The 27,918-nt window shown below is 50.6% G+C and overlaps 1 protein-coding gene across 13 annotated transcripts; it reads left to right on the top strand.

The window, feature by feature from the left end:
• The first annotated feature begins 3 nt into the window (after positions 1-3).
• Fbf1 (Fas binding factor 1) lies at positions 4-27,733 on the top strand. Of its 13 annotated transcripts, none has more exons than XM_046449638.2 (30): positions 4-631; positions 1,339-1,425; positions 2,330-2,357; positions 3,373-3,414; positions 5,766-5,859; positions 6,657-6,708; positions 7,257-7,307; positions 8,957-9,098; positions 9,680-9,757; positions 10,250-10,369; positions 10,660-10,795; positions 10,924-11,057; positions 11,797-11,899; positions 12,757-13,209; positions 14,322-14,423; positions 14,752-14,840; positions 15,003-15,061; positions 15,771-16,025; positions 16,165-16,265; positions 16,408-16,614; positions 17,667-17,774; positions 17,860-17,999; positions 18,081-18,199; positions 18,658-18,780; positions 18,863-19,048; positions 20,185-20,361; positions 20,432-20,569; positions 20,656-20,773; positions 22,271-22,389; positions 22,990-27,733. In XM_046449638.2, the coding sequence occupies exons 2-30, from the start codon at positions 1,423-1,425 to the stop codon at positions 23,071-23,073; spliced, it is 3,561 nt and encodes a 1,186-aa protein (XP_046305594.1). In that variant the 5' UTR covers positions 4-631; positions 1,339-1,422; the 3' UTR covers positions 23,074-27,733. The 13 variants fall into 13 exon arrangements, with proteins under 13 accessions (XP_046305594.1, XP_046305595.1, XP_046305592.1 ...); XM_046449639.2 differs by having other exon boundaries at positions 4-666; positions 15,870-16,025; XM_046449636.2 differs by having other exon boundaries at positions 4-666.
• The last annotated feature ends 185 nt before the right edge of the window (positions 27,734-27,918 follow it).

Genomic DNA, 27,918 nt, shown 5'->3' with positions numbered 1-27,918 from the left:
ACTACAACTCCCAGGATGCCTCGCGCTGCCTGAAGCCCCTTGGCGACGGCGCGGCCGGGAGCGGGAGGCCAGGCTGCGTCGGTCGGGCTGAGTGAGACCGTAATCAGCGGCTCTGGCCCAACCAGGTCCCCACGGCCGGGCCTGCGAGCGGACGGCGTGTAACAGGGACCTTAGGGGCTTGGGGGTTGCAGGCTGTGCTCGGGTCGGGACGGGCTGGGCGCGCCGTGGCGACGCTTTGAGCACGCAGTGTCACGGACGAGGGACCCTGAGAAGAGCTCTGGCTTGGGTGGGCTCGGGGCTTAAAAAAATGCCTGACGTGGACCTGGCCGAGTAAACGCGTTGACGCGACGCTGCTCTGGAGCCCTTGGGCCTTTACAAACCTCTCCTAGAAAATTCCCGCCGCCTGGGAAGCTGGGACAGAAGTCTCCCTCTGCCCCTGTTATGAGCAAAACGCGTTTGGACCTGTGGGTCGCTGAAGTTGCCACTGCAAAGGAACAAAAACACAAGCATTCCAAGTGGCCTTTGTCCCAAACCCCTATATATAAACGTGACATTCTAAAACCAGGACAGGCCAACACCCTGGAAACAGACATGACCGCCTCTGACTCCTTTCTAACCTGGCGTGGCGAAGGTGGGTTTCCGTAAAGAGGAGCTGGAGGGAGACAGGTAATTCTGAGGAAGACTTCCAGGTACAGCTAAGGTGAGGGGAAATCTTCCACCATCAGTGAAAATCGAGTCAAGGGGTAACCAGAGAACACAGCCTGCGCTTTGTGCCCAATGCTGTCTAGAAAGTAATCTTGAATGTTGTCTGGGAAGGGAGTTGGCCACCTTTCCAGACACCCACCTTTCTGAAGTGGGTCCCTGTCATTTTCCACATCCTTTTTTAGTGTAAGGACACTGACCACTGCACTTTGTTCAATTATTCAGAACACGTATTATCCAGAATACTTTGCTTCTCATCTGAATCACTTTCCCATAAGGAAATTTTTTTGGGGGGTTGGGGGGGTTACTGGGTATTGAACCCAGAGGCACTTTACCACTGAACCACATCCCTGGCCCTATTTATTTATTTAATTTTGATGCAGGTTCTCACCAAGTTGCTTAAGCCCTCTCTAAATTGCAGAGGCTGGCCTCAAACTTGGAATCCTCTTGCCTCAGTCTCCCAAATTGCTGGGATTACAGGCACCATTCCCAGCCTCCCATAAGAATCTTTTAATGTATGGAAGTAGATTTTGTCCCCTTGAATGAATAAAGTGGAAGAAACCTTGATAACCCTAGGAGTCAAGCTCTGTTAAAGCTACGTTGTTTTTAAGCAACCACTTCAATTTTGTTCATCAGGGAGGATGAACCTGATGTGGGCAGAATTCAGATGAGCTGGACAGTGCTGTGAAGGACCTTCAAGCAGCCCCCAAGATCCCTGATATGGTAAGCAAAAGGCATAGGAAGATGTGTAGGAATGCGAACGCCATCCCTTCACCCCACTCTGGGCCCCCCAAATCTTGACTGTATAGAATGCTTTGGGAGATGCATGGCAAGGACCAGGATGTGATCCCCAGAGAAGAGTGATAAGAAAAAGCATTGATATCAAGTTCTCAGACTTAAACTATAGCAGGTTTTCTCCTGAGCTTCTGAATGTACAGCTGGAAGCATTTTTGGTTTTGTGATACTAGGAATTGAATCCAGGACCTCACATACCCAAGATTAGAGCTCTAGCACTGAGCTACATCCCTAGCCCAACTGGGAGCTCTTTTTTTTTTTTTTTTTTGGTCCTGGGGATTTAGCCCAGGTGCACTTTACCACTGACAACATCCCCTGTCTTATCTATGTATCTATTTATTTATTTTGAGACAAGGTTTTGCCAAGTTGCTTAGGGCCTCACTAAATTGCTGAGGCTGGAGTCAAACTTGTGATCCTCCTATCTCAGTTTCTCAGGTCTCTGGGATTATAGGCATGCACCACCACACTCAGCAGCTGGGAGCATTTTTTAAGTAACCATCAGTAGTACTGAGGATTCAGGCTCATGGAATAGAAAGAAACATTTTCAGTCATATTGTATCCCAGCTGTGAGGGTTTGCATGTGGTATTTGGAAATCAGGGAAAAGAAGAAATTTCTGCTGCTTATGGGTGCCACTGCTGCTTAGTGGCGGGTCTTGCTATGTTCTGAATAAGTCCATTGTCAGACACAAGAAAACATAAAGGAAATTCTGTCTGAAAATGCCATTGGTGTTTCTTCCTAAAGCAAAACTATTCTTCTTTTCTAGCTTCAACACAAGTTCACCATTTGATTTTTGTATTTGTTTGTTTGTTTGTTTGTTTTTCCCATTTTTAGGCATCCAAAACCAAGAAGGGACTGAAAGGTCAGTAGAGATGGAACATTACCCTTAAGCCAGTGTGTCTCTTTTTTTCCCTTTGGTACCAACACAACGTAGACATGTCTGTTTAAATGTTCTTGGCGAGAGTCTTGTTTCTCCCTTAAGACCTCAGGCAGCCTGTGTGCTCCTAGGGACTCAGTATTCTGCCTCTTGGGCTCTTAAGAGAAATTCAGAAATAAATAAGAAATGAGGTTTTGGGGGCTGGGGGTTAGCTTGGTGGTAAAGCACTTGCCTTGTGTGTTGGTTCCATCTCCCACACCACCAAAAAAAAAAAGAAGAAGAAGAAGAAGAAGAAGAAAAGAAATGAGATTTTGGAAGAAATTCTTCTCATTGGCTCCTGTATTCAGGCGACCTGATTGGGGTTAAGTGTGGTAAAGGCACTTTCGCCAAGTGGGAGAACTGATTCAGTGTTCTGACCTGGGTTTCCCCAACATGCTCACTCAGGAAGTGGCCAGGGAAGGTGTGTCCAGACCACTGAGGGGGGTGTGTCAAGGAAGCTGTTGGCATGAAAGAAGCTTGCATGTGCCTAGAAATTTGGATGCTTTTCCCAAAGACTCATACTGGACTTTTCAGAGTCCAGAACACTGAATGTTGGCCAGTGTGTTGTGGGGGAGGCAAGTTGAAAGGAGGTTCTACTGAAAAGCTTCACCAGCATCCTTTGAGAAAGTTATTTTAATTGAAGTTTTTTTTCTTATTTTATGTGTTTGTTTATATGCGGTGCTGAGGATCAAATCCAATGCCTCACACATGCCAGGCAAGTGTGCTACCACTAAGCCCCAGCGCCAGCCCGAGAAAGTTATTTTAAATTTATATTTGAGGTATTTCAACAAAGTGTGGTGACTTTGCCAGAGGGTTAGAAAATACCCCAAGGCCAGTGAAGGCAGAGCCACACATGACCCAGCATTGAGAGACCAGGGTCTTGGGGGAGTCCCAAGACTCGAGGTTTGTAAACACTATCCTTCTTTCCTTCCTAAGTCATGCTAGCCCTTTTCTGTTCCAGGCTCCATTGATGAAGTCCTTGGTGACCTCCTGGGAGATGATAGTAAGTGCCCTTTAATTCACAGGCCAGACCATAAAATTTACTTTTTTTTTTTTTTTTAATCTGGTATGGGATTGAACCCAGGGGCACTTTACCACTGAGCCATATCCTCAGCCACCCTCTGCCTTTTTTTCAAGACAGAGTCTCACAGAGTTGCCAAGGCTGGTCTCAGACTTTCAATCCTCAGCCTCCAAAGTTGCTGGAATTACAAGCATGCACCACTGCACCTAGCTTCAAATTTACTCTTTAAAAGTGTACAGTTCAGTGGCATTTAAAATATTAGAACATCACCACTATCTAATTCCAGAACATTTCATCACCCTATAAATAAATTCTATGCCCATTAGTAGTCAGTCCTCACTCTCCTTACCCAATCTTAGGCCACCATTTATTTCTTCTGTCTCTATAGATTTTCCTGTTCTGAACGTTTGTATAAAATGGAACCATACAGAATCTGGCCTTTGCGTCAGACTTCTTTCACTTAGCATGATGTTATGAAAGTTCATTCACATTTCAGCATGTATCAGTACCTCATTCTTATTTACTTATTCATTTATTTTTTGAGGTACTGGGATTGAATCTGGGACCTCCAGTTTGCTAAGGATGCTCTACCTCTGAGCTACATCTCCAGTTTTTTTTGTTGTTGTTGTTTGTTTGTTTTAAGTACCAGGAATTGAACTTAAGGGCACTCAACCACTGAGCCACATCCCCAGCCCTATTTTGTATTTTATTTCGAGACAGGGTCTCACTGAGTTGCTTAGTGCCTCACTTTTGCTGAGGCTGGCTTTAAACTCAAGATCCTCCTGTCTCAGCATCTAGAGCCACTGGGATTACAGGTGTGCACCATCACACCTGGATGAATGTTCTTCTTCTTCTTTTTTTTTAGTTATAAATGGACACAATACTTTTATTTTGTTTATTTTTATATGATGCTAAGGATCAAACCCAGTGCCTCACACATGCCAGGCAAGTGCTCTACCACTGAGCTACAACCCCAGCCCACGTTCTCAACTTTTTTTTTTAAATATATTTTTTAGTTGTAGTTGGACACAATATCTTTATTTTGTTTTTATGTGGTGCTGAGGATTTAACTCAGGGCCTTGCACATGCTAGGTGAGCACTCTACCACTGAGCCACATCCCTAGCCCAACATCCTCAGCTTTTTAAGTTTTTATTTTTATTTTTTTTTAATATTTATTTTTTAGTTTTAGGTGGACATAATATCTTTATTTTATCTTTATGTGGTGTTGAGTTTTGAACCCAGTGCCTTGCGCATGCCAGGCAAGTGCACTACCACTTGAGCCACATCCCCAGCCCTTTAAGTTTTTATTTTAAGACAGGTTCTCCCTATGTTACCCAGGCTGGCAATTAAATTTGGAATCCTCCTACCTCAGCCTCCCACCAAGCCTCCTTCTCGTTTCTTTTTTTGGCTAGAGAATAGTCCATAGGGCAGGTATACCACATTCATCAGGTGAAAGACATTTGGTTATTCTATTTCTGGCTACTATGAATAATGCTGCTGTGCACAGCTGTGGATAGGTTTTTGTGTGTACTTACAGTTCTTTCAAGTATAACCTGGGAGTGGACTTGCTGGGCCTTATGGTAACTCTGTGTTTTGCTCTTTGAGAAACCACCAGTTGCTTTCCGTTGCAGCTGTCTTTGTGTCTTCCCCGCAGCAGCGTGAGGGGGTTCTGGTTTCCCCATGTCCTTGCCAGTGCTTCCCACCCTTTTGCTCATAACATCCTTGGGAGTGTAGAGTGTGTATCTCACTGTGGCCTTGACGTGCATGTCACCAGTGACTCATGATGGCAAGCATCTTTTCAGGTGTTTATTGGCTATTTGTTTACCTTTTCTGGAGAAGTGTCTGTTCAGATCTTTGCCCATTTTTAGCTGGGTTCTTTGGCTTTTCCTTGTTGAGTTGTAGCAGTTCCTGATATATTCTGAAGACTGGCCCCTTACCCTTTGTGTCTGTGTTGCTGTGCTGAGGAGCAGGGCTTTGGGTTGGGCAAAGTTCACTGGGGACAGTGAGGCTTAGCCTCCCCCACTTGGCAAGGAGAACTCACAAAGTCAGGTGCCCTCTGCCAACCTGGGGGTGCAGTTGGCTTGGCTTGGGTTGAGCTCTTCATGTGACACACACTGATGTCTAGGGTTGACTTCTTCCTTGGAAATGTACCACTCCTTTCCCCAAGGTAAGCACTGAGACCTGCCTCTGGCACCAGTTTCCTTCCTCCAAACTGCCCTTCTTTCCTTGGGAAGGTCATGGAGACAGCTGGATGCAGGCACTTGACATCCTTTTCATCTCAACTCGGTTCTCTGTAACCGAACAACTTCTTTTCCGTCATCCCTTGTTCCAGTGGCACTACCTGAGAAGCCTGTTGAACTAGCTTCACATGCCAGAGGCTCCACACGTGCACCTCAGGGGCTCCCTTCTTCAAAGACCAGAGCAAGGTGAGCACTGGGGCGGCCTAGGGATCGTGGCCCATCCAGCCCACTTCCCACTGGTGCATGCCTGCTGCTGAGGTCGGGAACTTCTACTCTCTTTCCTTAACTTCCAGTTATTGAAGGGCCCTAGAGGAGTGAAGGAGAACTGACTTGGAAGTCAGAAGCCAAGCCTTCTGGTCCCTTATCTGTTAATTGAGCAGTTCCTGAACCTGTCTGAGCTTAAATTTTCTTAATAAGGGGATTGGCCCAGATCAGTGATTTTCAAGTTGTGTTCACTCTTCTGACAGATGAGCAATAAGGGAGGAACCTTGTTGTGCTCCACCCTCTACCTTCATTTTAGCTACAGCAGTTGTCTTCCTCTTTCCTTTTTTTTTTTTTTAATATTTTAGTTATAGGTGTTGATGGTCTTTTATTCATTTTGATGTGGTGCTGAGGATTAAATCCAGTGCCTCACACATGCTAGGCAAGTGCTCTATCTCCGAGCTACATCCCCAGCCTCCTTTTGTTTCTAACAGTTTGGTTTTAAAAGGTCTCTATCACTTAAAAAAAAGAAAGAAAGAAAATCACTGCACTAGGTGCTCATGAATTCCTTTTTGCATATTTGTCCTCTTGGAGAAATCTCTCCAAGTTCTCTAAGCCCCTCTTTTTTTTTTTTTTTTTTTTTTTTTGGTGGTGCTGGGATTGAACTGAGGGCCTCATATGTGCCAACCATATGCTCTACCACTAAGCTCTCCCCTCTCCATTTTTTAGAATAACCTGACCAGGTAGAGGGGTTAGTGCTGATTGCAGCAATCTCTTTGCAGGTCCCTCCTGGATGACAATATTTTTGATACCCTGGTAGAAGCTGATGCTGAGGTGAGCCTGGCCCAGTCCCCAGTCCTTAGCCTCTCTGCTTATCCCTGAGAACAGTGAGATTGGTATGGTGGCCAAGGAGCCTCTCACAGAAGTGTGTAGAAGTCCTGGCAAAGTCACTTTGTTCTTAAAGCAAAACAATGCCCAAGGGCTGCCACATGGACCAACCAGAACCATGAGCTAGAAGGTAGGCCTCTTGCAACTGTGGGAGCTGGATGTTGCCCTTCCTGTAAGAAGCTCCACATGGTCTGGTCACATGATTGGGAAGCAGTAAAGCTCGGGTCCTGTGATGGAAGTGACTTCTCCACTGGGAGGAACAGAAAGTGGCAGCACTTTACGGGGCTCCACAGCTGGGCAAGTTTAACTTCACTACAGCTGAGCCCCAAGGGTAGAGGGCAAGGGACCCTTCTGTTTATGCCTATTGTCCAAGCTGTACCGCTGCTAAGCCACCTACTCCCAAAGAAGCAAGGTAACAGGGGCTAGATCCCTTAGTGCTACTGGGCCTTGACTAATGTGCCTCTCATCTGCATCCTTGCCTCCTGTGGCCTTAGATTTCCGATGTGTCAGAGGCAGACCCGCAGGCCTTGCTGCAGACCATGAAGGTAGGGAAGCAGTTCCCAGGCCCCAGGGGTGGGCTGGGATAGGGCACTGATGCCTTATACCATGGCTGTGTTCTCCCTCTAATGTCTCCTTTGGTACCGGGGATTGAACCCAGGTGCACTTAACCACTGAACCACATCCCCAGCCCTATTTTGTATTTTACTTAGAGACAGGGTCTCACTGAAATGCTTAGGGTCTCACTAAGTTGCTGAGGCTGGCTTTGAACTCATGATCCTCCTGCCTCGGCCTCCTGAGCAGCTGGGATTACAGGCGTGCACCACTGCATTTGGCTCCACCTATATTTCTGACCCTCTCCTAGTGCAAGAACAGAGGAACCCCTGAGCTATTACCCTTCTTTTAAATTAATTTTTATTGATGCATTATACATATAATATACATATAATAGTATGATTCTTTGTTACAGGTTCATACATGTATGTAACACACTTTGGTCAATTCTATTCCCAGTACCTTCTCCTCCGAACTGTTGCCCTTTTGCTCCCCTGCGTATAATGAGTTTTCTTGCTATCTGGAGACTGGAAAGTCTATACCACAGGCCTCTGATTAAATGGGGCTGGCCTCCACCTGGAGACTCACCTGGAGATCACGTCCCCTCTAAAGCCTATTCTTGACCTGTCCTTAACTTTTTCTCTTAACCTTTTCTGTCCACGTCCCTGCTAACTAGTATCCCCTTTTCATCACATCCAGCCCAGAGCTGATCTTTTTACACTGGAATCTTAAGACATAAATTCTGAACCATGTGTAAGAATATGATCACACAGTGCTCAGGGGCTTGGTTGTCCCTCACCTACAGCCAGCAGCAGCCTGCCCTCTGACTCCAGGCTTCATGGCCCAGCCATTTACCCCATTTTGTCACAGTCTCTGGGTGAAGGCTGAGCTCTTGGCTCCATCCCTGTAGAGCTCGAAAGAATTGGCATCCATTCCCTTCTTGGCTCTAGATTCAGCTTCTTTAACCTCAGTCTGAAATCTTTCTCCCCCAGGCCAGCTGGCCATAGTCCCAGGCATGACCCTCAGGTTCTCTGATTCTGTTTTTGGTGGAGATTTTGAATCTCGTATTCCCAGACCATGAGCCTGGCCCCTGACTCCACTCTGCTCACCTTCAGTTCCGTTTTCTTTCCTAACTCACTATTTTTCTCAACAGGGTTTTATTTTCCTCTGTTCTCTCATAGTTCGTCCCCAGGTGCCTGCCCCCTCCTTAGCTAGAACCCCTCCTCCCATTCTGACTACCAACTTTACATTACTGCAACAAAGTACCCAAGACGGCTCACTTATAAAGAGAGGAGGATTATTTAGCTCACAGTTTTGGAAGCTCAGCGTCCAATATGAGGTGGAGGCGGGGATTGGTTTGGTTTCACCTCACCAATGAGGTGAGGTGAGGGTGCCAGATGGTGACACATCATGGCAGGAACATGTGTGGGAGCAAATGGTCACATTTGGAACTGGAGCAAAGAAAGAGAATGGCGGTCCCACAGTCCCTTTCAAGGTCCGCAGTTACTTATGGACTTTGCACAAGGCCCCACCTTCTAAGACCACCACTCTGGGGCCAAGCCTTTCACACAGACTTAGGGGGACACTGAGCACACACCACAGCATCTCCCTAGGCATTGTGCCCCACCGTCCTATTGTCTAGGATCTAGATGACATGGACGCCGATATCCTGGGTTTGAAGAAGTCTCATCCAGCCTCTGGCAAAACAGCTACCAAGGGTTCTGGGAAAGAGGAGCTGCCTAGCAATCCCAGACCTGCCAGCAGGCTCGCAGCTGGTGAGAAGGGTGAGTGGAGGACAGTACCTCAGAGGTGCTTAGAAGGACGCACATGTCCTGTGGGTTTTTTCAGCTTGGGACAGAGAGGCCAAGGCTAATTGTGCCTCTGTGTGTGTGTGTTAGGTGGGTAGGGGGTGGTTCCATTTCCTCTAAGTTCAACATGTGCAGCTCCTCAAGGAGCTTTTCCAGTTAAAATGGAAAGTGGGGTCTGGGTGTAGCTTAATGGTAGAGCACTTGCCTGACCACATGAGGTCCTAGGTTTGATTCCCAGCACCTTTGAGAATAATAATTTCTTTTTAAAAAGGAAAGTTGCACGGTAGCTTCTGCCTCTCCCTGCTCCCCCATCCCTGCTCCCTGTTTGGAGTGATGCATGACAAGGGGCTGACAGCAGGCCTCTTACCACATTTCCCTGCCAGAAGCCTGGGTGAAAATGGGTATGGACGCTTCCATGGCTGTGCCTGTGCCCACGGGCTCAGGCTTCCTAGGATGAAGTATCCCCCACCCAGGTCGCTAGTCCAAGGTGTGGAGGAGGACCTCAGCCAGGAAAGACCTAGTCCCACAATTTCTCTCTCTCTCTCTTCTTCCTTTAGGGGACACAGTTGCCACCAAGCAGCCAACCACCTCTCCCAGCAGCTTTGGGCATCAGTACAGGAAGCTTTCCTTTGGAGGTACCAGAGACCCTAGCTCTGCTCCTAGACACTCGGTTTTGGGAGTAGCCAGGGTAATGCTTGCTGCTTGCCTGAGGTCAAGTCTGTGTATCAGAGGAGGAGCAGAGAGCTGGTATCCTGATGTCAGTCCTAGAGGAGGGGTGAGCTGGGTTGTATTGGCCAGGGCATCTGGGGAACTTACTTGCAAGGACTTGGAAACCAGGTATCAAAGTGCAGACTTTCTGAAGTGTAGGAAAATCTACACAGTGCTCTACTTCTCTTCTGATCCCTTTGGGACATTTCCAGGAGCCCCTGCAGCTAGCTAGTAGAGTCAGAGTTGCCCACCGCCCCCTGTGCGAGCTTTGTCTCTGTGTCATAGCCTCCTGCAGTGGGCTGTTCCCTGCAGTGCTAAAGAGCTTGTTCGTGTTCTGGGGGTAGCTGCCCCAGCCCCAGGTCTGTTTTTCTTGGACAAAGTGCTACAGTCTAACTTCTGCTTTCCCTTTTGGCTCTGAGACTTGGAAGACCCATTGGCAGGACTTCTCTCTGATGAGGAAGAAGACATTGCCAAGAAGCCACCTGTGACAGAGAGTAAAACAGCTTCCAACAGAAGTCCCATCCCAGTCAGAGAGCAAGGTGATTTGGAGGAGCTTGTTCCTCATCCTGGGGGCAGAGTCTGTTGAAAACAGACCATTTTACTGGACTTTCTGGTGTGGAATCTCAGCAGGGTGGGACCACAGGTCTCAAGTCCAGAAAAGGTTATCAGTCTCCAGAAGCAGGGAGCGGGAAGCATGGGCCTAGGAGTGTGGGGGAGTCAGGTCCTATAGGCCAACCAGACAGGTAAACCTGTTACCTGCCTCCTGGCCCATCAGTCATGATAGAGAGCAAGAAGTCTATGAGGCCTGGATCCTGGTTCTGTCTCCTAGGTCCCTGTATTCCTCTAACTCCTGGGGACACTCCCATCCGAAAGAAGGAGTTGCTGTTTGATGATGGGGACGACATCATGGCCACCCTGGGGTTCGGAGACAGCCCCAAGGGAGAGAAGAGACAGATGGGTAACCAGTAAGGATGATTATGAGTGGAGGATCCTGGCTGTGGTGCCACCTCAAGAAAAGCTCAAGAGAGGGGACAGTGTGGTCCCCCTGGGAGCCTCCTTGCCATAAATTCCTTCCCCACATCCCATCCTGCAGGGAAGGGCCCCGCCCTGCTCGCTCCAAGCTGGATGAACTGCTGGGTCGAAGCACAGCCTCAAAACTCCTAGCTCATCCGAGTCCCGGACAACACAGAGAGTTCAAACTAGACAAAAAATATCAGAAACCACAGGGTGAGGAAGCCAAGGGGCAGGATGGGACAGGAGGGAAGGGGAAGGCACCTCTAAACCTGGTCTCTACCACACTGGCACCATGACATGTCGTCATGACACATACACATGATCAACACGTCTGTAACGGAGACAGAAGTGTCAAGAGATAACTCTTACCCTTGTCCCGTTGCTTTATATACACGCTATCTGATTATGAATTACTGTTTAAGTTGGTTTCTCTACCCTCTTTTTTCTTTCTTTCTTTTTTTTTTTTAGGGTACTGGGGATTGAACTCAAGGGGCACTCAACCACTGAGCCACATTCCAGCCCTATTTTTTATATTATTTGGAGACAGGGTCTCACCAAGTTGCTTAGCACCTCGATTTTGCTGAGGTTGGCCTTGTACTCTCAATCCTCCTGCCTCAGCCTCCTGAGCCACTGGGATTACAGGCGTGTGCCACCATACTTGGCTCCGCCTTCTTGATAGGCAGCAGCTCATGTCTTAAAAATTTCTCAGGACCAGTGTTTCTCAAAGCATCATCCCACCAGCCATCTGTTGAGATTTGTTCTTGTGAAACACAGCATTCTGGGCCTGACCTTAAGGGAGGTGGGCAGGGCTTGGCCATGTGTCTCCACAGTCCCCGGATGTTCTCATGCGTCCGAAGGGCTTCCTCTCGAGCAACCCCACTCTGCTTCTCTTATATGTAGGGCTGCCATTTCCCCTGCTCTAGATCATGGTCACAAGCCCCTTATTTTACAGACAAAGAAGAAGATAGCTGGGACAATGAGGACCTCATCTTTGGGGCCTACCAGCCCACTGTGGGCTCCTCCGAGGGTCCACAGTCTCGGCGACAGTCTGTCAGGTAAGCAGGGCCTGGGGAGGCCAGCCTCTGGAAAGGCAGGTCCCTGCAGCTCTCCCCATCCTACCTGACAGCCCTGTGGGGGGCGGCAGGGTGTAAGGCTCTGTGGGTGCTGAAGGGAGAGAAGGCTGCCTGGTCCCAGCAGTTCAAGCAGAAGGGTGGAGACAAGCTCGATCCTGGATTTGGCCCTGACCATCAGCCTCCTGATTTTTAACAGAAGATTAAATCAGTGATGGAATTGTCTGAATTTGTTTTCTGTCAGTATATATGTTAAACTGTATTTTGAAGTAATTCCACACTTCTAGAAAAGTTGTAAGAACAGTACAGAGAATTTCGTCCTGCCCTTCACCAGGCTCAACACGATCAGCTCTGCTGCCCTGGCCTTGTGGCCTCTCTTTCCAGCTACATAACTACTCCACGTGGATTTTTCTTCCCAATCCCAGAATGTTTTTTCCCCCGCTTGGTGCTGGGAATGGAATTCAGGGCCTCACGTATGCTATGCGCATGCTCTACTACTGAGCTTCATTGTCCCCAGCCCCTCAGTCCCAGAATATTTATTTTTATTTTTATTTTTTTGCCACTCTAGGATTCAAACCTAGAGTTTCATGAATGCTAGGCAAGCACGTCACCCAGAGCCACATCCTTAAATAGCATAGAGCATGCCACTGCCCTGCCCCTGGAGCTCATTGGGCCTCATGTTGGTTGTGCAGAGTTGCTGAGCATCTCTGACTCCTTGCTGTGGACCTCATAGTCCACCCTCCCACCTCCCCTACTCCCGACAACAGAGGGAAAGACTGGCAAGGGGCTGTTGGGACAGGGTGCCTCCCCTGCCTGATGCTGTCCTTTCTGTCTTGCAACAGGGTCTTAGAAGGTGGCCCAGACCCCAAGGGAGAACCAGGCACCAAACAAAGTCCTCCAGCAGCTTCCAGCCCAATCTCCCCCAGGAAGGGAGGAGCTGACTGGTTGGGCCTCAAGGATGACGACTTGGACCTGCTTCCTCCCTCTCCCACCCGAGAGTCCTGTCGGGGAGGCTTGGCAATCTCCACACCTTCTGTACCTGGTCCTGTGAGCCAGCACTCAGCCCTAGACCCAAACTCTGCCCCATTTGGGCTGCCCTCCTCAGGGTCAAAGCCACCAGCAGAGAATACAGGGCCATCTGCCCAAGCCAGCCAGTCCTCCAAGCTGCGAGAGTCTGAGGCGGGAGAGGAGGAGGATTGGCTGAGCCATGTCTTGTCTCGGAAGAAGTCCCAGGGTGTGGCCAGAGAGGAGCATGCTGAGGCTTATAAGGGTCCGAACTCAGTGGGGACAGCCAGGTATGGGCCTGGGCTGCTGTATCTGTGAGAAGGCCCAGGCAGGGTCTCCAGGGCCAGCTTTCCCATCTCGCCTGCCACATTCTCTGTGGGAGATGTCAGCAGTATGCCATGGGCCACTCTCAGCTCTGCTTCTCTTCCTGTTGGGCACAGCAGAGAGGGCTGCTCATCTACCCAGGCATGGATGCTAGAGGGCTCAGGGCTGTGGACAGGCACGCCCTGCCTTGGCAGCAGGGACTTACTGGATCAGGCAGGAGAAGACCTGCCCTGAGGTGGCAGGTTCTGCCGTCCTCTGCTCCTGAGCAAGGGCCCTGTCCACAGCATTCTCGGCTGGGAAGGGAAGCCCAGTGTGTGACTGTCAGTGTTTCTGTCAGCCCAGCTGAAGTGACTGAAGTGCATGTGGGTAGAGATGGTCGCGGCTCTGGGGCATGTCTGAGAAGACGTGGTGGCCAAGACACAGATCCTAGGGAGCCACAGAGTAGCCAGCTGGTGGGGCAGGGTATGAGTGACCTCTGAGGGCAGGAAGGTGAAAGGGCCTGGCAGGGCTGAGTCCAGAAGAAGCAGGGAGATGCTCTGGAGAGCCGTGTGAGAGCACAGGGACATCACCACACCCTGGGCTGAATGTGATGATGGCAACAACTTTGACTTTGACCTGAAGCCAAGGGCAGAGCTGTGACCCAAACAGGAAAGACCCTTGCTGCCCTGCAAGCCCAGGGAGGGGTGCAAATAACATGAAAGTAGCTGACGGCAGCTGTCCTAGGGGTGACTGGGCAGAGCTGTGGTTTAAGGCTGAATGGAGCTAGTGGACTGAGACAGGCTTGAACTTGAACTTAACTGTGGTGTGTGTGACGTGCCATTGTCAGTCCATGGACAGTCACTGCCTTAATGGCCACCAAGGTGGGGAGGTGGTTCTGGAAGGGAAGGGCAGCCCACACATTCCCGGAGCTCAGTCTTGGGAGAATCCCCAAGATGAGGGTGGGAACAGAAGGCCAAGGAGAAGCAGGAAGAGGAGAGGGGTGCCACAAGTGTCACACTGGGAGCTCATCCACGGCCATGGTCATCCAGTCTAACCTGGGCCTTCTGTCACCTTCACCTTTAACATGCGCTGTCCTCAGCCAACCTGTCACCAGCACTCAGGGGCTTGATCAGGCAGCTGTGGGAAGGACCTCAGGAGCAACAGAACAAGAAATACCAGCTGCCAGGCCCCTCCTCACAGGGTATGTCCACAGCCAGGGCTGGGAAGGAGTGAGGCAGTAGGGCCTGCCCAGGCCTCCTTCCCCATAGACAGACGGCAGGTGGCCGTGCTGGGACTCCAGGTGGCCACTGGCTGTAGTGTTCAGTGTCTCTGTCAGGCCCACCCATGGCAGATCTGCTGCAGGCTGTGTCCTCATCTCCTTTACCTGCCACCAGCACAGCCAGGTCCTGCTCTCCTAATAAAAAGTTACTTACCTGAAGTTCGCCTTGACTCCTGCTGCCACCCTTTCCCTTCTCTCCCTGTTTCCTGCACAGAGTTCTATTTACCTTGCCTTGTCCCTGTGTCTGCAGGTCCCCCGAGAGTTGGAGCCACTCTCCCTTGGCCCTCCCTGCAGGTGACCCAAAGAGAAGAACAGCCTCTGGAGACCCCTATGGCACCGGTTTGTTTCTGCTTTACTTGGGCTTTAGTCCTGGGTGAGGAAGAGGAGCCTCCTTTGAGGCCCCTGGAAGCCAAGTAACAAGGGACTCTCAGAACAGAGCAAGGCAGAAACCCCTGGGCTCCTCTGGGCCTCCTGATAATTTCTCTGTGGTTTATTTTTCAGAGCCTGCGGTTTGTTTCCCCAAATCTCAGGAACCCACAGGGCTCTCTGCACCTGTCAAGGTAGGGAGCATGGACAAACAGGTACAGGTCTTAGGCCTGGGGAGTTCATCCACGTTCAAAGGCAACTCCAGGAGTTGGCTGTGACAACCTTCTGGGAAAGCAGTGTCAGATATGCCCAGCGTGGTACCAGCCAGAACACTCTGGCACACCTCACCAGTGCTCTCTTGAACTTTTAGCCTCAGGACGCCCAGGTGGTGTTGGGGGTGAATCTGCCAGCATCGATAGGGAATTTCAGGTGGCAGCCAGGCTGGGACAGCCAGGAATGCTGCATTCAGAAAGCAGGGCCGCATCCATCTAGAAAGCCTCCTCTATCCCTGCCATCCTCCCACCACACCTCCAGCTCTGTTCCCCAGGTGTGGCAGTCACCTCTGACACCTGGGCCTGGGAGGTGTGGCACCCAGGATAGTGCTCCTGGAAGACAGTGGGTGAGGGGCGGTTTATAGAAAGCAGATTAGTGGCTGGTCCAACAGTAAGGGCCAGTGTCATAGGTGGGCCACCTGGGTTTCTGGCCCAACAGAGAGGGCCACTGTCATAGCTAAGACTGATTCTTGTCTCAGAAGCTAGAGACGCCAAGGGGAGAATGTCATTTGGGGGGACAGAGGGACACTTACTTGCCTGACCAGAGCTGGATGGGGAGATGCTGCTGAAAGCTCAGTGGCAGGGCCTGGGGCTCTCCAAGACCTTGTCCTGGTCTTGTCCCTGTCTGCAGCCACCCATGAGGGGAAAGCCAGGAAGTCCAGTGAGCAGAGGGCCGGGAGGTAGCCAAGCTCAGCTCCTGACGTGGGACAGCTCTCATCCTCCCCTGCAGTCCCTGTTCCCAGAGTCCCTGGAGCAGAGCCTGCTGCCAGATGTGGGATACCAGAAGCAGCTCCTGGCAGCCCAGGCGCAGCTTCAGAGTGGCACTGCCCAGCTCCAAGCAGAGCTGCTGCAGAGCCACGCACGGCTGGCAGAGCTGGAGGTTCAGGTAAGGGACATTGGGCATCTGTGGGGGGAGTCCAGGGCTAATGGGCTAGAGGCTTTGCCAGAGGGGAAGAGGACTGCAGGCACAAAGTGGTATGGGGCATAGACGCCTGGCAGTATGCTGGCTTACCACTGTCTCCTAGGTTCGGAAGCTGGAACTAGAGCGGACCCAGCACCAGCTGCTGCTGGAAAGTTTACAGCAGCGGCACCAGGCAGACCTGGAGCTCATTGAGAATGCACACAGGTACCTAGCAGCTCCTTCCTGTGGTCTGCCTCGGTCTTCCCAGGCTGATGTCCTGCCCCAGCGCTACTTGCATCTCTTCACTGAACCCCAAGACCATGCTGATATGCTCAGAAAGGCCCTTTGGTGGGTATTCTCTTGGCAGAAGCCGCATTAAGATGCTAGAGACATCATACCAGCAACGGGAAGAGCGGCTCCGCAGAGAGAATGAGGAGCTGTCAGCTCAGTATCTCTCTCATTGCCACGAGGCTGAGCAGGCCCGAGCCGAGCTCACAGCCCAGCACCAGCGGCGCTTGGCAGCAGCGGCACAAGAAAAAGACCAGGAGATGGAGCGGCTTCGGGAGCTACAGCGGTGAGGGCAAGACACAAGGGCAGAGAAGAGCAATAATCGAGAGACCCCAGGCTGTGGCTCTGCAGCCTTTGCATGGGGTTTGAGTCCTTCCCTTTGGCCCACTGAGGTGAAGACCAATGCTAAGCACACCAGCCTATTGGCCCACCTGAGTGGGGTGCCACTTCTTCTGCTGAGGCAAGGAGGGGCAAAAGCCAAAGGAGTGTAGCCTTCCAGGAGGCAGGGCAGAGCAGCAGCAAGCACCAGAGGACCCAGCCAAGCTAGGTTACTCCACTCACCTCTCCCATGGAGACTAGTGACTAGCTCCACCGTGGGAAAGCTGTGCTTATCATTGCTGGTGTGTTCATCTGGTTGCCTTTCTGGATGAGAATGAACCAAGAAAAGGTGCCTGAGCAGGCTTGTTAAGACTGGCCCTTGGGGCTGGGGATGTGGCTCAAGCGGTAGCGCGCTCGCCTGGCATGCGTGCGGCCCGGGTTCGATCCTCAGCACCACATACAAACAAAGATGTATCCACTGAAAACTACAAAATAAATATTAAAAAATTAAAAAAAAAAAAAAAAAAAAAAAAGACTGGCCCTATGGACCAGACACAGGGGTTAGGCACACAGCTTTTACTCTGTGAAAAGTGGACTTTGCTTAATAATAGGAGGAATCTTTTGGTGCACATGGCCTTGAGGCACCAGGACAGATGAGATAGAAGAGTCAGGAAGCTGGGTGCAGTGGCTCAGGAGGCTGAGGCAGGAGAATTGTAAGTTCAAAGCCAGCCTTGGTAACTTAGCAAGGCCCTGTCTCTAAATAAAATATAAGTTAAATTAAAAGGGGCTTGGGGATGTGGCTCATCTGAACCTAGGTTAAAAATGCCTAGGTTCAGTCCCTGGTATGAAAAGGAAAAAGGAAAGTCATGGAGACTGAGTGTCTGGGGGAGGAGGAGGCAGAGGGACTGCGCAGAGGCGGCTGCTTCCATGAAGAGCTGCCAGGGTGTTCTCCCCACATCCCGTCTGTGTGGTTCTGCTAGAGTGGCCCTGGGCCAACCGCCTCTGCCACCCTCTCCTCAGGGCATCTATCCTGGAAATGCGCAAGGACCATGAGGAGCAGCTGCAGCGACTGAAGTTGCTGAAGGACCGAGAGATCGATGCAGTTACCAGTGCCACCTCCCACACACGGTGTGTGTCCCACCCAGCACTGCCCACCCAAGGGGCCGGGCCTGGGCCTCCACAGGCTGAGGTTCCCTGATGGATCACCCTCCAGGTCCCTGAATGGCATCATCGAGCAGATGGAAAAGTTCTCCAGCAGCCTGAATGAGCTGTCCTCCCGCGTGGAGGCCTCACACCTCACCACCTCGCAGGAGCGGGAGCTGGGAATCCGGCATCAGGACGAGCAGCTGCGAGGTACCCTACCCCCACCTCAGTAGCCCAGGCTCCCCTCAGGAGGAAGGAGGGCAGGTAGTGAGCGCCCTGTGGGCCACCCAGCACTGCAGGAGCGGCTGGGCCGGCAGCAGCAGGACATGGAGGAGGAGCGTGCTCGGCTGCAAGAGGTCATCGGGAAGATGGAGGCCCGGCTAAGTGAGCAGAGCCGGCTGCTGGAGAAGGTGAGCCTCCTCCTACCAGAGCCCTGGGAGGTCGGCCCTCTGATCTGCTTCCTGAGTCCTGCAATCGCCCAGGCCCAGAGCTCCTCTCAGTGTCCCTCCTGCCCTTCCTGCCTGTGTCTTCCAGCTCTGCCCTACCCTGAGCACTGCCCACCTGAGCACACACGATCTCCCTGGCTGGGCCACCTATCACTTAATTCCTTGGCCACTGGCCCTGGGGCCTCTCCACGTCTTCCCCCACCAACTGTGCTTCTTTCCTCCTGTCACCCAGATCTGTCATGTCACATGACGCCTGTGGCACTGGGACAGATGCTCTTGCCCACTCAATGTCACTAAATGTCATTTAACCTCTTTAGCTGTGACAGATTCATTTGCACACCTAATGTACGTTCAAATACAAGAGCAAGCTCTGTTCTTTAAAAAGGACCGACATTTTCTATCTTTGTGCTGGATCATAACAGGAACGCTGGCGTGTGAATGCCGAGCAGTCCAAGGCAGAGTCCACGCAGCGTGCTCTGGAGGAGCAGAGGAAGGTCTTGGCCCAGCAGATCGCCATAGAGAGGGAAGAGCTGGAGAGGGCCAAGGTGAGTCCAGCACCAGGCTCAGCTGCTGACCCACCATTACACCCAGACAAGACGCTCACCACGCCCCCACCCCCAAATCTAGAGCGCCTTGCTGGAGGAGCAGAAGTCGGTCATGCAGAAGTGTGGGGAGGAGAGGCGGCGCCTGGCAGCCGAGTGGGCTGAGTTCTTCACGCAGCAGAAGCTGAGTAAGGAGCGGGCTGAGCGCGAGGCCGAGCGAGCACTGCAGGTGGACACCCGCCGGGAGGGCACCCTCATCAGCCTGGCCAAGGTAGGGTGGCTGGAGAAGGTGAGCCTCCTCCTAACAGACCCCTGGGAGGTCGGCCCTCTGGGCAAGAGCATCTGTCCCAGTGCCACAGGCGTGAGTGAGGCAGCCTCCAGAGCAGCCGTGGCCTTCCTCCTAGGTGCGTCAGCTTCGGGCTTACGAAATAAGAGCACAGTGATGACATACTTAGAGTGCAGTGGTTAAACAAGTATTGTCACCACAGTAACTCCCTTGCGTCCCCAGAGGCATTTTATACACTTTTTTCCTCATTTAATTCTCATTAGAACCTGGCATGGTCGTGTAGGACTGTGATCCCAGCTACTCAGGAGGCTGAGGTGGAAGGATTTCAAGTTCAAGGCCAGCCTGGGCAACTTCCTGAGACCCTCTCAAAATAAAAAGGGCTAAGGCCACACATGGTGTGCATGCCTGTAATACCCATGATTCTGGATGCTAAGGCAGGAAGATCACAAATTCAGGGGCAGCCTCAGCAAGTTAGTGAGGTTCTAACCAACTTAGACCATGTCTTAAAAAACAAAAAGGAGCAGGGTGGGCTGGTGCACACCTGTAATCCCAGTAACTCAGGAGGCTGAGACAGGAGGATCCGGAATTCAGAGCTAGCCTCAGCTAAAGTGAGGTACCAAGAAACTTGGTGAGACCCTGTCACTAAATAAAATACAAAATAGGGCTGGGGATATGGCTCAGTGGCCCAGTGTCCATAAGTTCAATCCCTGATACTACCCCCAAAAAACAAACAAGAAGCAAACAAAAGGAGCTGGCTATGTGGCTCAGTGATACAGTGACAAAGTACCTCTTTTCAATCCCCAGTACCAAAAAATAATAAATAAAAATAAATAAAAAGGGCTGAGGATGTGTAGTGGTGCTTGCCTAGCAGGCAGAAGGACTTGGGTTTGATTCTCATTAGCTCCTATGACTTCAGTAGTCTAGAAATGAGGAAACTAAGGTTCAGAGGTGAACCTGCTGCAGTTATACAGCTTGTTGGGGAGCACCCCAGCTTGGTCTCATGCCTCTCTGGTCCATCCTGGAAGCTCCAGAAGCAGGGTAGGCAGAGGGGACCCTCGGGTGCTGCACAGCTTGCTATAGCTCCTAAGAGGTGGATGCAGAGAAGATTCTGCCTTCTCCAGGAACAGGGAGAGCTAAGGGTCAGGGCCAGCGAGCTCCGGGCCAAGGAGGAGCAGCTGGCAACTGAGAGGGAGGCTGTGGAGCGGGAGCGGCAGGAGCTACAGCAGGAGAAGGAGAGGGTCAGAGCCGCCAGCCTGCGTCTCCAGCGCCGTGCTGAGGAGGTGGAGCACATGAGCCAGGTGAGGCTGGAAGGTGTGTGGGTTTGGGACATCTTCTGACCCTGGCCTTGACCCTGAAACCTCCTTGCAGGTGGCCTCTAAGAAGTACCAGGAGGGTGAGCAAGCGCTGCAGGAGGCCCGGCAGTTGCAGTCTGAGCAACAGGCCCGGCTGCAGGCTGTTAGGCAGCAGCAGGAGCGGCTGCAGCAGCAGGAGCAGCATGTACATCAGGCAAGGCTCCCCCTTTCCCCTCCTCCTGTCTGCATGCCCAGCCGCCTGCTCGCCCCACTGAGTTCTCCTGTCTCGGGCTGGGGCAGGAACACCTGAGCTTGGCACAGCAGAGGCTACAGCTGGACCGTGCTCGACAAGACCTGCCCTCCAGCCTCCCAGGGCTGTTCTCAACAGGCCAGGGCCCAGCAGCCTCCAACCTGGGTGGTAAGTGGCTCCACAAGGAAGGGATGGGGCTCCGCCAGCCCAGAGCAGGGGCAGAGGAGAAGCTGGCTAACCTCCAGCTGCTCAAGTGAGGGAGCAATGGGTTGTTTTTTTTTTTTTTTTTTTTTTGTACTGGGGATTGAACCCAGGGTTGCTTAACCACTGAGCCACATTTCCAGCCCTTTTTATTTTTTATTTTAAGATAAGGTCTTGTGGGGCTGGGGATGTGGCTCAAGCGGTAGCGCGCTTGCCTGGCATGCGTGCAGCCCGGGTTCGATCCTCAGCACCACATACAAACAAAGATGTTGTGTCCGCCGAGAACTAAAAAAAATAAATATTAAAAAAAAAAAAATTCTCTCTCTCTCTCTCTCCCTCTCTCTCTCTCTCTCTCTCTAAAAAAAAAAAAAAAAAAAAAAAAAAAAAAAAAAAATAAGGTCTTGTGGGCTGGGGTTATGGCTCAGCGGTAGAATGCTCACGTAGCATGTGCGAAGCCCTGGGTTTGATCCTCAGCAGCACATAAAAATACATAAATAAAGGTATTGTGTCCAGCTATAACTGAAAAATACATATTAAAAAAAAATAAGAAGGTCTAACTAAGTTGCTGAGGCTGGCCTCAAACCTGTAATCCTCCTACCTCAGCCTCCAGAGTTACTGGGATTACAGGCATGCACCACCATGCTGAGGGTCTTGCTGACTTGCTGAGGCTGACCTCAAACTTCGAATCCTCCTGCTTCAGCCTCTCAAATCACTGGGATTATGGGTGTACACCACTGTGCCTAGTACTAGTTTTTTTCTGGGGTTTTGTTTGTTTTGATTTGAGACAGAGTTTTACTAAGTTGCTGAGGCTGGCCTCGAACTTGCAATCCTCCTGCCTCAGTCTCCCAAGATGCTAGGATTACAAATGTGTGCCAGCGTGCTGCCTGAGTCTTAAAGTCATCTTGTTATTTATTTTTTTAAACAATTAATGCATGTTAACTTTAGAGAAATAAGTCAGAAATAGAGGGGGAAACTTTTTACAATATCACACTCAATCTAAGTCTCCAGTCCAGGGGAACCACTTGAACATTTTGGTGCCTGACGTTCCAGACTGATGGATGTTTTCAAACAAAATTGGGAATATGTTTTATAAGCTGGCTTTTACACTCAGCAATACACGTCTGGAATGTGTCTTCCTGTCGGTGATTTAACATTCTTGATCAGTGTCACTTTCCACTCTGAGGCTGTTCCACACTGAAGGTTTTTGTCACTAGGATGAGCAGTGCCTCCCTGGAAACCTCTCTGTACATCTTAGCTCCTTTGTCTGACTGATTCCCTTGAATAAATTCTTAGAAGCAGATTTGTCAGACAGGAGCACATGAGTGTTTTTCAGAGGCTTTTGAGAGTTGGAGCCATGTGAACATCAGTCCAGTCCCACTAGTGGGCAGCACGTGAGCAAGCCTTGCGGTACAGCCGTGTGGTCCTGTTTTCCTTCCAACACTTTGGCCCTGACTTCCTCCTCAGCCTTCTCAGCTCTCGTGACTCCCGCTCCCACCACCCTTCAGGGCAGCCAGCTGCTGGCCAGCCCGGGCCCCGCGAAGCTCCTTGCCAAGTTGGTGCTGCTGAAGCACACAGCCGAGCAGGTGAGTGTCCACTGGGCCTGGGTCCTCTTGTTCACTGTGGTGACATGCAGAGTCCCTCCAGCTCGGGGCAGAGGCATCAGGGAGCATGTCACAGCTCTGGGGAGCGCTGACCCCAGCTCCTGGAGGAGACTCAGAAGGCAGACTACTCGGCATGCAACTTGGAGGCTTCTGCTCTAGGCCAGGTTCTGTACGCAACAGCTGGCAAATGTCATCTCAGTTAAACCTCCCGACAGCCTGTGAATGCAGTGGCCACTCAGGGAGCATGTCCTGTGTGCTGGGCTTAACACTCAGGCTTTATGTAGATCAGCAACTTCACCCACACTCAGCTCTACATGGGAGAGATTCTTATCTCCAGATTAGAACAGGAAAGTGAGGCTCAGAGACAAGAGGTCATGTGCTGGAAATCAGTTCCACTGCTAACAAGTGGCCTTCCAGGACTGAGACCAAAGTCTGCCTCACTCTACGCCTGGGCTCTTTCATGCCCCCACCCTGCCTCCCAGAGCTGACCGATAACTGGGAGAGGGAGCCCCCAAGTGAGGGCTGTTTGGCCCCCCTCTCAGTGCATGGAAGTGTGAGCTCTTTTCCGAATCTGCCTGGCAGGACCGGGACTTCTTGGAGAATGAGCAGTTCTTCTTGAACGCCCTGAAGAATGCGTCCTACAACATGACGTCCCATTCCACTTAACATGGACAGCTGCCCCTCGGCGAGCACCTGGACCCTGGACTCTCCCTTGCCATGCTGCCGGGCCCTACCAGAGCCCTCCATCCGGACAGCCTGCCTGTATGCTCTTGCCAGGCCCTGCACCTTTGGCGCTCTGACGTGCAACAGCCCCCAGGAGCTGAGGGTGTCTCATCACAGACTTCTGGCTCCAGTCTGACGGTCTGAGGAGGCAGCAAACTCCACCAGCTTCAACCATAGGCAGCCGGTTCGGGTCTATGTGCCTGGGCCTTTTCAGAGGCAGGGGTTTTCTTGGGGGGGGGGGGGGGTACCATGAACAGCCTTCTACCTTCTTTGCCTGAGAGGTCCCCTCCCTAATGGGGACATGGACAAAGGCCTCCTGGGCAAGTGAGTGGGAGGTCTGGTGCGGGCAGGGAGGGCACCATGCCAGATTCTTCTCACGGTTCCATGAGCTCCTGGGATTCAGCCAGCCACTCCACCCCCACTCATTCTCAGCTCTGCCCAAGTGGCTGACCAGCTCAACATGAACTTTGGCCTCCAGCTTCTTCCTCCTCAATTAGGCCCTCACCAGAAGCAGGAGTAGGGAACTGTGGGTGATGTTGGGGGTGTGGAAATGGACAGGGAAGGAAGACAGCCAGAGCCTCTGTCCCTGGAGGGGAGAAAGGTGACCTATGGGTCCCCATGCACTGCTACTGCCACCTGCGCCTTTGCTGGCCTCCACGTACGTACAGGCCGTGTGCCAAGGTCAGCTGGAGGGATGCCAGGATGGGGCTGGAGGGGTACTCATTGTACCCAGCAGACCCAGGACAAATCAACTCGACTAATAAAATTGCAGTTGCTGCTAAAACTGCTTCTGTGCAGGAGCGATTCCTCACCTTGCATCCCAGAGGAAGCCATCCCAGTAAGCAGGAGGGCAGAGGAGGAGAACACGAGGGAGAAGTGGCACCATCTGTAGCTCTCTGCTCTTTGGAACAGCTTTCAGAGGGACCTAATTTATTTGCCAACAGTTTGTAGCTTTGGTCTTGAACACATTAAACTATGCTCTGCTTACTTACTCACTTACTTATGGTACTGGGGATTAAATTCAGGGGTGCTCTGCCACTGAGCTATATCCCCAGCCCTTTTATTTATTTTATTTTGAGACAGAGTCTTACTAAGTTACCAAAGCTGAACTTGAATTTGTAATCCTCCTGCTTCAGCCTCCCAAGTAATTGTATTTTTCATTTTTAATTTGGGGGGAGGGCTGAGATAAACCCAGGGCCTCTTAAATGCTAGGCAGGTGCTCTATCACCGAGCTTCACCCCAGCCTATAAACTGTCATATTCTTAATGATTAAATTCTTTTTTTTTTTTAATGTTTATTTTTTAATTATCGGCAGACACAACATCTTTCTTTGTACGTGGTGCTGAGGGTCGAACCCGGGCCGCACGCATGCCAGGCGAGCGCGCTACCGCTTAAGCCACATCCCCAGCCCCTTAATGATTAAATTCTTAGAATTTGCTGAGGCCCGTCAGGATTTGTACTTACTTTTTAGAACATTTTTGTTCTGTATCCCTTGTCTTTGTTGGAAAACAAGCCTCACAGAGCAGTCAAACATTCCTATAAAAAGCCAATTTGTCATGCTCCTCTGGCCAAGTCCTTCCCCTCCAGGTGCAGTCTGTCAGGACAGAGAGCTCAAGTGGGTAGTATTACCATCCCTGCTTCAAAATGAGGAAACTGGAACTGAGGTTGTAGCTCAGTAATAGAGAGCCTGCCTAGCATGTGTGAGGCACTGGGTTCGATTCTACCATATATAAACAAATAAAATAAAGGTCCATCAACAAAAAATATATATATTTTTTTTTAAAAATGAAACTACCTGGGTGCAATGGCACACACATATAATTCCAGCAACTTGGGAAATTGAGGTGGAGGATCACAAGATCAGTTCAGCCTCAGAAACTTAGCAAAACACTGTTTCAAAAGAAAAAGAAAAAAGATGAAGAACCTGAGACTCAGGGAGACAACATACCTTGTCCAAAGTAACAGCAAATAGTAATAGAGCCTGGATTTGAGTTCTGCTCAGGCAGATTCCCAAACCCCAGACTCTCAGCCACATCCTTCCTGCCACCCCCTAGAGAAGCATACCACACAGTGCACTGTAAGGACAAGATGTTTATTTACCTCCACTTATCGAGTTGGTGTCCGCCTGAGGAGGGAAGCATCATGTGCCCGCCAATCGCTTGTAAAAGCCTAGGATTCAGTTCTCACAACACTCCTAACCAGGTCTGAGCCAGATGTGGCAAAGAGACAGGAGTCAAGGTTGGGTATATCCATGGGCAGTTATGGGGACAGCTGTTGCTTCTGTTTTGGTTTGTTTTGTTTTTTTGGTACTGGGGATTGAATTCAGGGGCACTTGACCACTGAGCCACATCCCTAGCCCTATTTTGTATTTTATTTAGAGACAGGGTCTCACTGAGTTGCTTAGCACCTGCCTTGCCGTTGCTGAGGCTGGCTTTGAACTCGAAATTCTCCTGTCTCAGCCTCCTGAGCAGATAGGAGTACAGGAGTGCACCTGGCAGCTGGTGCTCTGTAGTCAACTGGAAGATTTCTCCCAGACCACAGACATTGTAGCACACAGGGTGTGTGGTGCAGGGCAACCCAGGACCCTGGCCTTCAGGACACAGTAACAAGAGTTAGGGAGCAGGTAGAGGTAATGGCTTTTTATCTTGTTTTGGTAATATGGTTGAATCCAGAGTCACTTAACCACTAAGCCACTCCCCCCTTTTTTTTTTTTTTTTTTTGAGACAGGGTCTCTAAGTTGCTTAGGGCCTTGCTTGATTGCTTGTCTTAAATTTACAATTCCCCTGCTTCAGCCTCTGGAGTTGCTGGTATTATAGGCATGTGCCACCACACCCAGCAGCTTTATATATCTTGTTAAAGTATTTGAACTTTTATCTTCAGGGAAATGAGTATTCACTGAAGAGCTTTATTTGCATTTTAGAGAACCCATTGTGGCTGTGGGGTGGACACTAGGGCAAAGTGGGGACAGAGAAAGTGTTAGAATACTGCAAGGATGTGGGGGAGGGAAAAGAGGGCAAGATCACCCTGTATGTCCATGAGGAGTCACAGAAGTGCCCCTCTGGAATATAGTGCCTGGGTATGGGTCACGTGTCAAGGAGAACCTGAGATCCCTGACTTGGGTGACCGTAGTGTCACTCATGATGAGAGAGTGCTCTTGTGATGGCCAAATAGAGACATCCCACAGGCACTTGACTAACACTTTCCTTGGTGCTGGGAACTGCTCAGTGTTGCTGTAAACACCATTTAGCTGTTTGCTATGTAAGTAGCCTAACTAATACATTTCTTTCTCCCAGGCCACAGACATTGTAGAGGGCTGCATACAGGAGTGAGTATTCAGTATCTATTGATCAGTCTTACCCTATTAACAACTATAGCAATTCCTTTTGGGTACAGTGGTACATACCTGTAATCTCAGCTACTTGGGAGGCTAAGGCAGAAGGTCACAAGTTTGAAGCCAGCCTGGGCAATTTAGCAAGACCCTGTCTCATAATTTTTAAAAATGGCTGGGGTGTAGCTCAGTAGTAGAATGCCCCTGGGTTCAATCCCCAGCACCAGAGGAAAATATTGTAACATTTCCTTCAAGGTCATAATCCAAATGCTTAATTCCTGTTAGAGAAATATTGGTGGACCCATTGCTTCGAGTTTCAAGAGTTGTTCACATGTATTATATGCTTCAAATTGTCATGTGATAATCCATGCTAGTCCCCTCAAATAATTGGATTCTAAGTAAGTCCCATTCTTTAGGGCCTTCCATGCTGGAAGAGAATAAGAAAGGAAGTACAAGCCACCTGGTTGAGCAGCAAGCCTCAGTGCTGCTGGAGACCCTGCATAGGACCCGGGTGGCTTTACAGGCACATAGAAGAGGATTCAGAAACAAAAGGAAAAGGTAAAACAGCCAAGGAGGCCACAATGACCATGCACAATCCAGTTGGGCCAACACTGTTTGGTTCCACTGTGTATTAGTGGGAATTTCACAGCAGCCACTCCTTAACAGCAGGTCTGGGTGTTACTGGCCTATGAATCGCCCTCACAGCTTAGCAGACAGCAGGTACAGGCTGTTATGAAGTAGAAGTGATGGTGACAGGTTTAGCTGTTTGCTATGTATGGAAATGAGAGACCCCAGCCCAATAACTTTAGGCCCAGTTACAAAATCATCAGGGCATGCTACAAACCTGCGCAGGCACCAGATGTGTTTTTCAGATAACCAGTTAACAGGCACCAGATGTGTTTTTCATATAACCAGTTAAATGTAACCGATTAGGAAAGAACAGGATGGTTGGGAAAGAACCGGGTAATTGTGTCCCAGGACACGATCGGGAAAACCGGAACAGATAAGCAGGAACAGAAAGAATGGAATGTAAAACCGTGGGTTTTCCAGGAACATACAGTGAAAAACGACCTTGCTCTTTAGGTGACCTATATGCTAGGTTCAAAATGACCAATAAGAAACCTGTTGCTTGCTGTGCGCACGAAACCTGCTCCTTTACCCCATAAAAGATCTGTGCCCCAAAGCCCGGTGTGCCAGTTCACCGAAGCTCCGGCTGAGGTTCTGCTGCGCACCCGCAGGCGCCTGTGTACCAATAAACTGCCTCTTGCTTTTGCAGCCAGTGTCTCGTGCGTTCTTCCTTGGACAGGGAGTCGGAGGGTCTTTCATTTGGAGGTTCCACCGAGATCCCCCTGCGCCCCCGTCCGGATCCCTGCCCAAGGAACACCCGGCAACCACTGGGAGGTAAGCTGGCCAGCTCGTGTCATTTTGTGTCTCTTTTTTGTTCTATGTTTGCAGTCTTC

The sequence above is a fragment of the Marmota monax genome, unplaced genomic scaffold (genome assembly GCF_021218885.2).
Source record: "Marmota monax isolate L192 unplaced genomic scaffold, Marmota_monax_Labrador192_F-V1.1 WCK01_AAM20220418_F8-fsc00292, whole genome shotgun sequence".
NCBI lineage: Eukaryota > Metazoa > Chordata > Mammalia > Rodentia > Sciuridae > Marmota > Marmota monax.
Note: the sequence above shows the minus strand (reverse complement) of the source record. Positions and strands in the feature narration are given on the sequence as shown.